Source organism: Erithacus rubecula, assembly GCF_903797595.1.
Source record: "Erithacus rubecula genome assembly, chromosome: 2".
Lineage (NCBI taxonomy): Eukaryota > Metazoa > Chordata > Aves > Passeriformes > Muscicapidae > Erithacus > Erithacus rubecula.
Genome location: NC_136685.1, coordinates 91592149 through 91605102, shown reverse-complemented (window position 1 = coordinate 91605102; position 12954 = coordinate 91592149). Strand labels below are relative to the sequence as shown.

Here is a 12954-nt window from a genome sequence, read left to right as displayed (position 1 = left end):
CTCTGGCAGGTGTGAGTGCCCTCACATGCCTTAGGCTGGGGGAATGTCAAGCTGGAAGCTGCTAGGAAGCCTTGGCACAAGGCCCGGCTTGTCCTGACCACTGTGGCAGCTGGGCTGCCTGAGAGGGAAGGGGATGGGAATAGCAGGTGGAGCTGCTGCCAGGGCACCTGCTGCTGTTGTGGGGATGTCCCCATTCCCTGTTCCTCCTTACTTAAACTTGTCGAAGCAGTGAGCTGCTGTGAGAACCCACTCTGCATTTATGAGAGACCCTCCACACCAATGTCCCAGGCCTTGTATCCAGGGATGCTGGATGCTGACGATCCAGGGCCAGGCACCTAGCTTTGCACCTGTACCACCAACAATGCGTGTAGAGCTGTTGTCATCAGGTGTGAAGTCAGACATCATGGGTCGGAGCCCGCAAGTCCATCTGCAAAAGAAAGTCCATCTGCCATGCTTGTTCCTGGCCTGCTGTGGCTCAGGCTGAAGCTCAGCGCTCTGCCCTCCCCACAAGGGCTGGCACGCACAGCAGGCCAGGGAAGCCCATGGGCTGTGTGTCTGTCCGTGCCAGCACCTGCTGCTGCAAGGAACTGAGGCTTCCCCATGGCGGCTGGGAAGCTGTGGCCCGGCCATGGGGGACAGGCACGGCCCTCCAGGGAAGGCCCCAAGTGTTGCCATGGCTCCCTCACAGGGCCTGGCGCCACTTACCCGCAATTGTCCCATAACCCGTGTGCCAGCCCAGCCACGGTGAGCAGGACGAGGAGGCCGAGCCCGTTCATGGCTGCCAGAGGCGCGTGTCAGCTGCAAGCACTGAGGGCTCCGTGCAGCAGCACAGGCACAGCCGCAATGCCCGCAGCAGCTGCGCTGCCCGTGCTGCCCTCGGCGCCGGGGCTGATGTCACACAGAGTCGATGTCACAGAGGGCTGTTCCATGTGGCTGTTACAGGTCCAGGGAAAAATCTTGAGGATTTTTCTAGTCTAACTTTCTCAGGCTCAGCTAGGGTTTTTTCCCAAGCTAGAGATCTTTCTCTAATGTAAACATAAGAGAAAGAATTATAACGCAAGATAAACTCCTGTTGGATCCATGAGAAAGCCTGGGACAAGGGTGTTGTTTCTCTGACCAATGAGTGCTGTTCTTCTCCTTCAATCCTTGCTAGAAGTGTAGGATTGAGTTTTAATAAACTGCTGTCTTTCTTGCTGCGTGCTAGGGAGTGCCATGTTACTGTGTGTCCTCTCTCCCTTCCACAGCCCCATACAGTAACAGATTCCATGTTCTGGGCACCCTGGGGGGCTGTGGCACTGGGGTCCAGGAAGGGAGGAACAACATTGAATCAAGGAACCATAGAATGTTTTGGGGTGAACCTTGGAAATCCTCTAGCTCTGACCCCTTTCCCACTGGGAGAGAGGGAGAGAGCTTGTAGTTGTCCCTGTGGCTCAGAAACTTGTTCTCAAGCACTTTGAGGGATGGGGCAACCACAGCTGCTCTGGGCAAGCCATGTCGGTGCCTCAGCAACCTCACAGGCAAGAATTTCTTCCTCATATCTAATCTGAACCCACTCTCTCTCATTTTGAAGCCTTTCCCTCTTGTCATTTCTTGTGTTGACTCAAACAAATCATTACCTGCATTTCATAAAATGGAAATTGGTATGTAGCCTAATTATGTATTATTGTAAACTGCACCTAGGCCTCTGTTTAGCAGGATCCATGCCAATACAAATTATTATTCTTACTGGAAATGTATTGTTAATTTTGTCTATTAAGTGTTTATCTGAATGCCTTTAAGAACTTTGCTTAAAATTATCTCAGATGTTTTTCAAAGGAATTTTGTTTTCTGTAGCCATCCATATATGTATAACGAATCATTAAAAATTAATAACTAATGAAGTTCTAGCAAACACACAAAGTTTTATTCTGTAGCCAAAATGTTAAATATGAGTTAATCTGTACTCAAGACTGTCTTGAAATATCAGGTTATTTGCAGTGTATTCATTGCCTTATTTTATGCTTTCATTGGTATCTTGGTGGCTCTTGACTTCTCCATGTACAGCAAACCAGACAGGGATAGAAGTCTTACACTGTTCACCATTCTCTAATGAGGAAAATTTACATAAAGTGATGAAAGCTTCACTAAAGAATGACAAGCCATATTGTAAATTTAATTACTTGCATACTCTTTATTAATTCAGTTGATATTACTAGTGATGTGTGCATGCTAAAATTCTAAAATATCATTAAATACTTTTCTTCACAGACTTTCCAAGTTAAATTAGAGCATCTGCAAATTAACCAGCCTCTTGCCTCAACTTTTCCCACACTGTGACCTTTTTTCTTAAGAGTATCCTTTCTGTTGCTCCACATCATGTAATTTTATGCCTGTTTGGAAAAACAGGATTGAACAACTCTGTATGGAATAACCACAGGATTATTCATCTAGTTAAATTCAAGTCTAACCTATGTATTGCCTGAGGAGCCACAGATTTGAAACATAAACACAAAATATTCCTGTAGTCACCAAGAGCAAAATTACTGAGCCCTGATTACTTGTCCTGGGTACAGAGGAAAAGACAGATGGAGTTTCAAGCAGTCTTTAATTTAATACCACCTACCTCATTGTGGGGCTGTGATTTCAGCAGGGAATCTGGGCTGTTGGTAGCAGAAAGCTCCTTATCTTTTTGCTGGGCTCATGGAAAGGGCTGGGCCACAATGGTCACTGTAGAGTGACCCACCTCAGGTATATTTACATAGAATAAATTATTCCTTATGACATATTATTAGATGAAAGTTTTTAACCAGTGTAAAAGTTAAAAACTACTAGTAGTGTATAGTGGAGAGTATATAGTGCACTATATCAAAGCAATTATATTAAAGCTAGCAAAAAGAAACAATGCCAGGCTTCCTCTCTTCAGAAGTGTTTGTTCCATGCTGCATACCTTCTTATAGGTAATGCCTCTTTTGTGCCCTCTTTTATTGATACAGTGTTTATTGCATATTTTTCAGTAAAATTGTGATTCCTGCTTGTGGTCTCTCCAAGTGTTTTGCTGCTTGTTGGAAAAGGGTGGAGGAGGAGATGCAGTTCAGTGGGGTTAATTTTCCTGCTGGGTTTTAAACCAGTTCATCACTACAACAAAATAAAACACCTGAAGACATTACAGAGTTGCCAGGGTAAATTAAAGCCAGTTTCTATGCATATCTCACAAGAGATTTTCTGGAGTTTATAACCTGTGACAGTCTGTGCCTCTAGACAATCTAACTGGAGCCCATTTTGGCATGAAAAAAATAATCTTTGAAGATATTTAATGACCATGTAGAAGATCTAGACCACAAACCAAACTTGCAGAATAACTCAGACTTTCTCAGATATTTCTGCTTTTAGCTACAGAAGACACACTGCTATCCATCACATGAAAGAGTCCTGTGAGAAAACAAAAAACAGAATTCTTATATACATATATATATGTGTGTGTGTGTGTATATAAAAGCTAGTCAAGTAAGATCCATTAAAAATTGACAAGTCTTATGCACAGGAGAATTTGTGTTTTCTTAGGGCCCAGAAAACATCCCCTGGTGTTCTTCCTACACATTCTTTTTTCTCCTTACCCAAAGAGGAGTTTTTGGAGGCTGCAGGTCAGCTGTCAGCATTGTACCAATGTCATTGCACAGCAAATCTCAATCATCATCATCATCATCATCATCATCATCATCCCTGCTGTCACTCAGATGCCGCAGTGTCCAGAGGAGGAATAGAAATGGGTTGACATTAAATGTAAATAAAAGCTTTGTATTTGCAAGAGGAAACAAGACTGAAAGAAACCCTGCTCTCACTAACCAGAAAATGTGTTTTCTATTCATCAAAGTAACTTGGGGGTTTTGGCCATCCCCTCGGGCCCCGCCCCCGCCCCTCCCCTCGGGCCCCGCCCCCAGCCCCCCCCCCCCCCCCCCGCCCCGCCCCCGCCCCGCCCCCGGGCCCCGCCCCCGCGGGAGCCGCGCATGCGCCGTGCGGGGCCGCGCCGGGCCTGAGGGAAGTGCCCGAGCGTTTCCGGGTTGGGCGGCGGCGGCGCCACCGTCACCGGGAGCATGTCCTGCGCCCTCGTCCCCTTCGCCCACTTCCAGGACCTGGACTTGGCCCGCGACTTCCTGAGCCCGCACCGCCGCCAGGGCAGCGCCGCGGCCGCCAAGGAGAGCGGTGAGTCCGGCCCCGGGCGCGGGGTGTCCCTGCGGGCCCTGCGCTCGCCGTGGCCGTGCCAGCCGAGCGCTCGGGGTCGCTCCTGTGGTGCGCGGTGCTGCCGCATCTTCACCTGCGAAGTCGGGCTTTCCTGGCATTCCGGAGTGTCCAGCTGTTCGCAGGTGTCACTGCTTACCCTGTAGTGTGGAGGCGAAGTTCTTTGGCCACTGACTGTGCGTGCCCCAAACTTTAAAAGTTTGTAGGTTTTTTGCTGGGAATGCAGTTGTCTGTAGACCTCTCATAAAGACAGCACACGTTATGCATGCAAGGTTATCTAGGGATACAGAACGTGCTGAAAGTGTTCTCAAGGTTTAACTTGGCAGCTTAAATTAAAAGACAACAACTCTTAACGTGATTACAGTCTGAAGTTGTGCACCAGGTTTCTGCTGTGCACAGTGCAGGCTGGGCTGCCTGACACAAGCTATGTTCTCAACAGATCCATGTCCGGGATAGAAACCGCAGGGAACTGAATTTTGTGTATTTGTTACCGCATACTGTGTTAATTGTACTCTTTATATAGATATAAACCTCTTAATATGTACAAACTGTATCTGGCTGATTTTTTTTTTGTTTCTGGTAACAGTAGGGAAGGAAAGTATTTGAAAATGTTAATGAGGATGCTTGAAAAAAATCCTCACAGCTGTGGACAGAGCTTTAAGAGAAAACATCGAGGTGCTAGTTTTAAAAGCTTAAAATTCCTGTGGGGGAATTAGAAGAGGGGAGATCATAGGATGATTTGTATTTAAAGTGACCTTTAGAGTTAATCTGGTCCAACCCCCTGCCATGGGGAGGGACACTTTTCACCAGACCAGACTGCTCGAAGTTCCATCCAGCCTGTCTTTGAACACTTGTGGAGTTGGGGCATCCCCAGCTTCTCTGGGCAACCTGTGCCAGTGCCTCATCTTCTTTGTAGTAAACAAAAAATTCTTCCCAATGTACAATATAATTCCCCATTTAAAACCATTGCTCCTTGTCCTATGACTACAGGTCCTGTAGAAAAGATGGCACAACAATTGTTAAAAACTTTTAACTCGTTAATTTTGCCACTAAAACTTCTGTGTGCAAAACTTTTGGTAGAAAACAATTTTCTACTGCTGCTTGTTCTGTGACTCTAATAGTTTTTTTAAAAACACATACCAAGTTCCACATGGCTTTTCTTTGGTATCATCTGTACCTAAAGAAGGGATTCTGGAAGCAGAAGGCTTCTGTTAGTATCTGTTGAATTCTGAAGATAAAAGCAAAGGGTTGGAATGTGTTTGTGTTTCTAAAAGTGAGTATTGAAAGAAATTAAAATATTTTTCCCCTGATGGTACATGAGAGGCGTTTGTGTAAAATAACTTGGGTATTTTATTGGAGTGGATTTATCAAATGGCACCCGTAAAGAGAAAATATTTAGTATGTTGTAAAAACTACAAAAATAAAAGAAGCAAAAAGATGCATGTTCCAAAATGTGCTGCTATTCCATTTTAATGAGTGGGCTGTCTTCTGGACTATTTTTGTATTTGCTTATTCAGTCATTGAGGCAGATGTGAGTGTTTTTCAAAATAATGCTCATTTAGATTCATTGAAATATTTTGGATTTGTGCCTGTAACTTTTTGATATCACAGCTGTTCTCGTGGTTCAGGATAAATAAGTATAAATGTCAGCAAGTGAGAGTTCCCAAAGTGGTTTAGACACAAGATTGTAACTTAGTGGTTTTCAAGCAGAAATTCTTGGTGCATTTGTGTTTGACAAGGGAGAAATGCTGCTGCAAATTGCAGAGATACTTAAATTAGAAGTGAGTAAGTTGTGCTTTTTATCAGGGACTGCTTTGCTAGACACTCTTCTGTTGGCAGAATGTACTGTTTTAAAACAGTTATTAATAAGGTTGCATTATTAAAAACTTAGATTTTAATCTCTTTTTATATTTTTACTCTGTTGGTAAAAATTGAAATCTAGGTTTTTGTTTTGTTTTTTTTTAATAATAAGTTCAACCAAGATGTTAATTTGCTTTCAAATAAAACTTTAGAACTAAACTTAAGCTGTGTTCATTTTTATGCAAACAGTTATACAAATAGCAGCACTCACATGTCAAACCTCTTAGGCTTTTGGTTTTTTTTAACCTGGAACCTTTAATTTACTTTACTTTTTTTATAGCTATACTCCAGGTGTGGGAAAGCTTTTGCTAGTGTTTAAAGGTTGTAGTTAAAATTGACAGCTACCTTAGGGAAATTAATATATATTAAGTATTTTCAATTAACAAAGCACATTTGAGTTAACAAATTATTTTAGTAGTAACTCAATATTTCCAGTGTTTAGTAGAATTTTCAAGAATTCTTGTCGGGTTTTGGGTAACAAATGTTTTTGAAAAGGTGCCTCTGGCATCTTCAATGTGTGGGGTTTATGTCTTGTTTATTTCTTAGTTTTAGAGCAAAGAAGTTTTTAATGCTGCTTTAACTTTAGTCATATTTTAATTCTAACAGAACTAACCAAAATATTTTCTGTGAGTGTATTTGCTGCAATAAAATTTAAGGTTATTATTGTAAAAGCTTTTTTGCAGTAGCATTTTAAATTAAGAGAATTTGCTTGCTTCAGAAAATACAAGCAGTATATGTTTCTAAATCAGATGTGATAACTGTGACTTTAAACCAGTTTTGAAGTTAGCTATCTTTAATTTGAGTAAAAAAACTGTTATCCCATAATTGCCATGCTGGAATAATTTAAGAAATGCTCATAGACTGCTTGAGCTGACCATTGATCTGCCATGAAGGAAAATACAGCTGTGTTTTATTGTCCATATTGGAATAGAATAACAGGTGTTGAGTTGGATTTTGGCTCATGTGCTTAAAGTAAATAAACCTGGTGTTACAGAGTGAGCTGGTTAAATATGCTTCTTATGGAATTGCTACATCTTTATTCTTTAGAAAAAAAAAAAGATGAGAGTGCTTTTTCATATTTCAATGAGGAGGACTTAAGCATGAGAATTTTAGAGTCTGGGGAAAAATCATGCTGCTAATGAGGCACAAATCCTCTGTGGAGCCTGAGCCCAGTGGTGTCTAAGTGGCTCTGAAAACTACTGTTCTAGCTGTGCAGACACTGGGAATAGGAAGTGTTTGCATCACATTTAATTTGACATCTTGCTGTGTTGAAGAGGTTTTGGGTTGTCTGGATCAGGAAACAGCTGTAGCAGTTAACTCTCTTATAAAGTTGTCTAAAATAAAGGCATGCATATGAAGGAAAAAAAATCTATCTTATTTGCAATATGTGATAAAGCTTTGCAGGATGACAGAATTTTAGCATTCAGAAATTAATTAATGGATGTTTGCCTGAACAGAGCAGAAAGCAGAGCAAGACAAATAAGATTTCCTGTAAGTTTTATAAATTGAAAAATTTAACTGCAATTTATTTAGAGCAATGTGTGTCTCTGTTCTAGTACAATCACAGCTTGAACTGTGTTTTAAAACATTTTATAGGCTTGATGACAGCAATTCAATGGGATAGCCTATAGGACTGCTGATAGATGAACTGTGGGGGGTGTTAAGGTGAAACAAAAAATTCAGTGCTTTTTTGATGTGCAGATATTTTTAGTTTGCTGTTGTGTTTATCTCCCAATTACCTAAATGAAATTAATAAAGAAAAAAGCCAACAAACACAAACTTGACTTTGAGAGTTCCCAAGCAATGATATCTCCATTTATGATAGTGAGTTTGTTCTTATTCAGGTGAAGAAAAAAAATTGATCCCCTGTCCTGAGGGTTTCCTGAGAGCTACAAGGTGTCTCTTTGCTGCTTCTTGTGGCAGTAGAAGTGATGACTTAAGCCTGTCAGAGAAAATCCTTTCCAAAATCCTACCTTGTTCCATTGACAAAAGCCTGGAAAGTGCTCTTCAGCCCAATTCCTCTAAATAACATCTTTGGACTTCTACAATTTGCTTTGTCTGGATCAGTAGGTTTAGTTCAGAAATATAGAAGGCCAGTTTTTTTATTTCAGAGTTGCCAACAAGGTTATAAAGAAAAAAAATACATTACAAAATGAAATTCTGGATTGCATTTAGCATTAGGGTTGTTGTTAACTGCTTCTATATCAATCTTATTGAATAAATTATATTCCTATTGAATACTGTACTGACAAGCTCTTTTTCATTGCCTCTTTAATCAGATCCTCCTTTTCCAGATTGTAGTATTTATGTTTAGGATTCCTTTCTGTCAGTTTTCCTGTAAAGTGTCATTAAAATACATGCTCTGCATGAATTGGATTGTATCTGCAGCAGGTAATACATCTCAGCTATGGGGTAAATGACATGCTCATCATACATGACAGAATACTGTCAGAGTATTTCATCCAAATTATCTTCTCACCTGAGCATAGCCCTCATTCTTTCTTGCTCTAACTGTAGGCATCACTTGCTTTTGAGAAGTGTGGAATACTGTGTTTTCTGTGTGTTCTGTTTCATTGGTTTCCTATGGGCTTTGTTTTTTTTCCCCTCTGGTGTTTCAAATTTTGGTTTTGGGATTAAGTTATAACTGTAAGATAAAAATCTTATGTAGTACCTGGATTATTTTTAATCCAGTAATTTTTTACTTTGTCAATAACAATTGTGATCTTCAAAAGGAAGGAAAAAATGCCCAAGTGGTTATTTTTGTGTTTAGGAGACTTAGTTGTGCTTTTGGTTTTTTGCCCCCCCACTTAAGGATGCCTGTCATGAGAAGAGAGAACAAATACAAAACTAGTCTCAAGAGAGGCTTCCTAGTAATGTTGGCAAAACAGCCTTATGGATTTGTCAGTCCTCTCATTGGAGGAGCTTTGGGAATAAATGCCCTATGATTCCTCAATAGCAGGAAGATTCTAAGCAATTTCTAAAATTCTTTGGCCTGAAGAGGAAAGAAACGACTTCTGTTTCTTTTGTAATTATGCAATCCAGTGGCATCAGAACTGCAGTAAACATGCATGGAAGAAAATCTGCAACTCTCACACTTAAGCAGTCATTTCTTCACTATTACCTAGTAATGTTTTATATTCATAAAGCATGGATGGGACTTCATTGCATGTGTCCAAGCACATCCTCCAATAACCTCCTGCACAGATTTGGAATGTAAATGTGAGAGCAGGAAGGAAAGACTTCAGCTGCCTGCCCAGGTCATGCTGCTGCTGTGGAAGGAAGGTTACTGGGCATTTCTCTGTGCTCAGATGTCTATTCTGCAATCTGGGAAGTGAGTAAAATTGTCTTTCATATTGACTTTGACCTGTTAAATGCCACTTAGACCTCAGTGTTCTAGATCTGTTGCTATTTTTTTCCTCTCTCCTGTTCTTGTATTTTAAACATGATTTTAAACATGCTTATAGGTAGAAATTCTTGTGAATATTGTATTTAATGATAAGTGTGCTTAAATGAATTTTCTTGTGTATTAACAGCAGTGTTGCACATGTACAGCATTTAAACCAGCTCTAAAGTTCCAAATGCTATATGCTTCAAATTAAAGGATTAAGTGGTTCATGTAAATCCAGTAAATGAACCTTTATTTTTGCTATCTACATAGTAAAGCAAAATCTGGAATATTGCTGCTGCTTTATCCAAGCAAGGAGAACTGTTTAGAAGACATCTGCTACTAGTCAGAGATAGAATTGAATAGAAATAGAGATTTGTGCAGGAAAGTGTGATTTATTTTTAAAAGATTTTTTTTTTTTCCCTGAAGAGGGAGTGGAAAAAATGACTGTGTTGGAACTGTTTAGCATTTGCTTAGGTGTTGGTTACTACATAATGTGTTACATTCCACAGTCTCTAGTTCTGATCTGTAATGTTACTAAGGAAATGGTGGGAGATTTCTTAAAAATCTTTATCACAACAGAACTTGGACCCTGTGGACTTGGACTCTCACTTGACCAACCTTATCAAGTGCTGGTGGGTGGGAAAGGCTCTGCAAGCTGGCAGTCTCCATGGAGTGCTTTACAAATCTTTGGCACAGGTGCTTTGAGTTATTTTATGACAGTGTCTCCTCTGTCCATTATTCTTGGGCATTCCAGGAATGCCTTGCTTCACTATTCATTGCATAGGTGAAATAATAAATAAGAAGAATGATGTGAATGAGAAAACAATTTTAATTTAATTTTTTCTTACAAAAAGAAACAGTGTGTGGGAGAAAGGCAAGGTGGATGAAGGTCTTGATAAATATATATATAATGGCACATCCTGGGATGATGTATCCAGTGTGGAGGATGGATACAAAGGAGCAGGCTAGTAAATGCTTGTAAGCTGGAGGAGCAGCTGGCTTTGCAGAGCAGGTCACAGTTCCAAAAGATCTCTGCAATTTCGTCAGTGGAATGGTGACTCACCATTACATCATTTTCCTGTCTTTTTTCATTTATCTAGTATCATCCCAGCATGATGAAAACTACCATGAAATTGTGGCTATACGCAGAGGCAGCAGGAATCCTCACAGCTGCAGTTTTATCTTGTGGGTGTTCAGTCTGAGAATTGAAGTGATTGGGGTTTCTTGGGAAGGTTGGTCTGCTCTGTGCTGCAGGGAAGGCATTGGTCCCAAACGTGGTTTTTTAGGTAGGGTTCTGTTTCTCTCTGGATCATGGCACGTGGACAGATTTATTTCCTCCATGAATTTTATAGGAAAGAGATTTTAATCTTTTGAGATAATAAAATGCAAACAGAAGTAGGGTTTTATTAGCTGTCTTAATCTAAACATCGAAGTTAGCTACTGTTTTCTTCTTGTGGCTGCTATATTCAACAGTATTTGCCATAATTTTCCTTTATATATTTGTACACTGCAATAATTTTCAGCCTCAAATCCAAGATGAGACTGTGACCCTTGGAAGCTTGTTGCTTATATAGTGATGTCTGAAATAACTGTGCAGTTCTATCTGCATTGATGATGAGGCAGTACAACTGCTTGGTCTGCCCATTTTTCAGATGGCACAGACCTTTCCATTTCACAGAGGAATTTTGTCTTCTACATTCTCCTAAAGTACCTTCTTGACAGCAGTGGGGAAAGGTTTATGTAGTAAATGAAAATATTTTTTTCAAAGGTTTTTGTCTGTCTTAGCTATACAGAAGATTTAAAATCTAACCAAACAGAGAGATTACAGATTTCTGTTTTGTTGACCAGCCTTTCTTAGCTTGGTGGTAACAGAACTGCAGGTTTTTAGACCAAATAAAATTGCTTTTGATACAAACTTTCTTGTCTGTACTGGTTTACCATCCAAAATGGCAGAATCTTCCTTGCTTAAAACAAAACTTAAACTCATTTGAGACATTATGTTTAAACTTGTTCTTAAGGTCAAATTTGCCATGACAGCAGTTAAGAGAATAACTTGAAAGAAATCCTTGGTAAACTCTTATTGAAGTCTTATTGATGTTACTGCTTCAGATTTCACTCTAGTGCATGCTTGGATGGAAGTCAGTCCTTGGCATTTCTACTGAATTGCAATGATATTTATTGATTTATTCAGGGTCCCAGTGTTTGTGAATTTGTACATCTGCTACTATTAAATGCCTGTGGCTTTTCAGTTTATATCAAGTTCTGTATTTTTAGGTGAAAAAAGACCTTCCACATTTAGTTTTACTAAAGAAGTAGGCTTGTCTCTATGAATCTTTTCCTCAGGTGTTTGAGGTATTTTGTGAGCTTGTAGTTGCTCTGAGGTTTCTGGATGATGTAACTGAAACTGATCAGTGTCTCATTAATTTTCCTCTTTGTTGTCTTGCAAAGATGTGAAGGTCCTTGTGCTCATTTTCTCCTCAGAGGCCAAACCTTCAACTTTTGCTTTGCTAGTGGGATGTACATTATTCTGGGCTCAGATGTTTTATGGTCAGATGAATTTCCATGTACTACTGTTCCCTTTTGTATATAGGGTGCATCTTCTGTTAATACTCTTCCACAGTCTCAGAAATTAGTCAGTAAAATGCAGAAAAATAAGACACTTAGGGCTCTTTCAGTAGAACTCCTTTAGCATCTGTCATAAAGAAGTTGTAATGCGTTAGTTGGGAAAGGAAAATTATCATTTTGTTGCCTGTGCTGTATTCCTATAACAAATCTTTTTTCACTTAAAGCAGGCAAATCAACAAGCTGGGAAGATGGTGGCTGGGGAGCCTGGGATGAAGCAGAGTTGCAAGAACCTGTAAGTTGGTCTGTGTGTATATCTATATATATATGTATATATATATAACTTCCCTATTATAAAAGTCTTTTCCACTAGTTGGTGTGTGTGGTGTTTTGGTTTTTACCTCCTATGTAACTGTCACCTGGGCAAGAAAGGTCCTGACCTGTGTTTTAAATGTGCCTGCTTATTTGTCCCTTGCTCCAAGGTAACTTGGATGTTACCTTTTGTGATAATTGCTCATATTCTTGTGTTCTGTAGGGCTTTTCTCACCAAAGTATGTACATATCTTCCTGTGTTGCTGCACCAGGGGGCATCCTTTTTGTCCTGTAGCTAGTCAGAAACAGTAGGGCATGGCAGTGAAGTTATAATTATAATGAATTAACATAAATAAAAAAAATCCTAAATCATGAATTACTGGCATAGGCATCTTCCTAAGGATCACTAGTGCCCCTTTTATGTTGTGACTTGTGGATGGTGTTACAGGAGGGTTTAAACTACCTCTGTGGGATGGAACAGCTCAGTTGCTCTTTCAAGGGGGAAAAACATTCTTCTGCACAACTCATTCAACTGAGAGTAGCAGAGCTGATCTCTTAATAGTTTGTAAGGCTGAGCCTTGCAGCTGCCAGCTGGCCTGGTGAGATGTCAGTGAGGC

At 40.3% G+C, this 12954-nt stretch overlaps 2 protein-coding genes across 7 annotated transcripts in view; one reads left to right on the top strand and one right to left on the bottom strand.

Annotated features, from left to right (window-relative positions):
- Window positions 1-12954, bottom strand: part of LOC306798893 (acrosin-like) — a 173041-nt gene that overhangs the window by 1614 nt on the left and 158473 nt on the right. The window contains exons 1-2 of one of the 3 annotated variants that reach the window (XM_079299273.1): window positions 2603-2624; window positions 212-427 (exon numbers count right to left, since the gene is read on the bottom strand). The exons of 1 other annotated variant lie outside the window; for it this stretch is intronic. In XM_079299273.1, the coding sequence (XP_079155399.1) occupies window positions 212-427; window positions 2603-2607 (221 nt within the window). In that variant the 5' untranslated portion in view covers window positions 2608-2624. Of the gene's footprint in view, window positions 1-211; window positions 428-705; window positions 1006-2602; window positions 2625-12954 lie in introns of those variants that run through there. One more of the 3 variants, XM_079299272.1, reaches the window with a different exon arrangement.
- Window positions 3993-12954, top strand: part of RAB3GAP2 (RAB3 GTPase activating non-catalytic protein subunit 2) — a 40157-nt gene continuing 31195 nt past the window's right edge. For 2 of the 4 annotated variants that reach the window (XM_079299247.1, XM_079299245.1), the window contains exons 1-2: window positions 4004-4179; window positions 12253-12320. In XM_079299247.1, coding sequence (XP_079155373.1) covers window positions 4071-4179; window positions 12253-12320 — 177 coding nt within the window. In that variant the 5' untranslated portion in view covers window positions 4004-4070. Of the gene's footprint in view, window positions 4180-12252; window positions 12321-12954 lie in introns of all 4 variants that reach the window. The other 2 variants (XM_079299246.1, XM_079299248.1) reach the window with 2 other exon arrangements.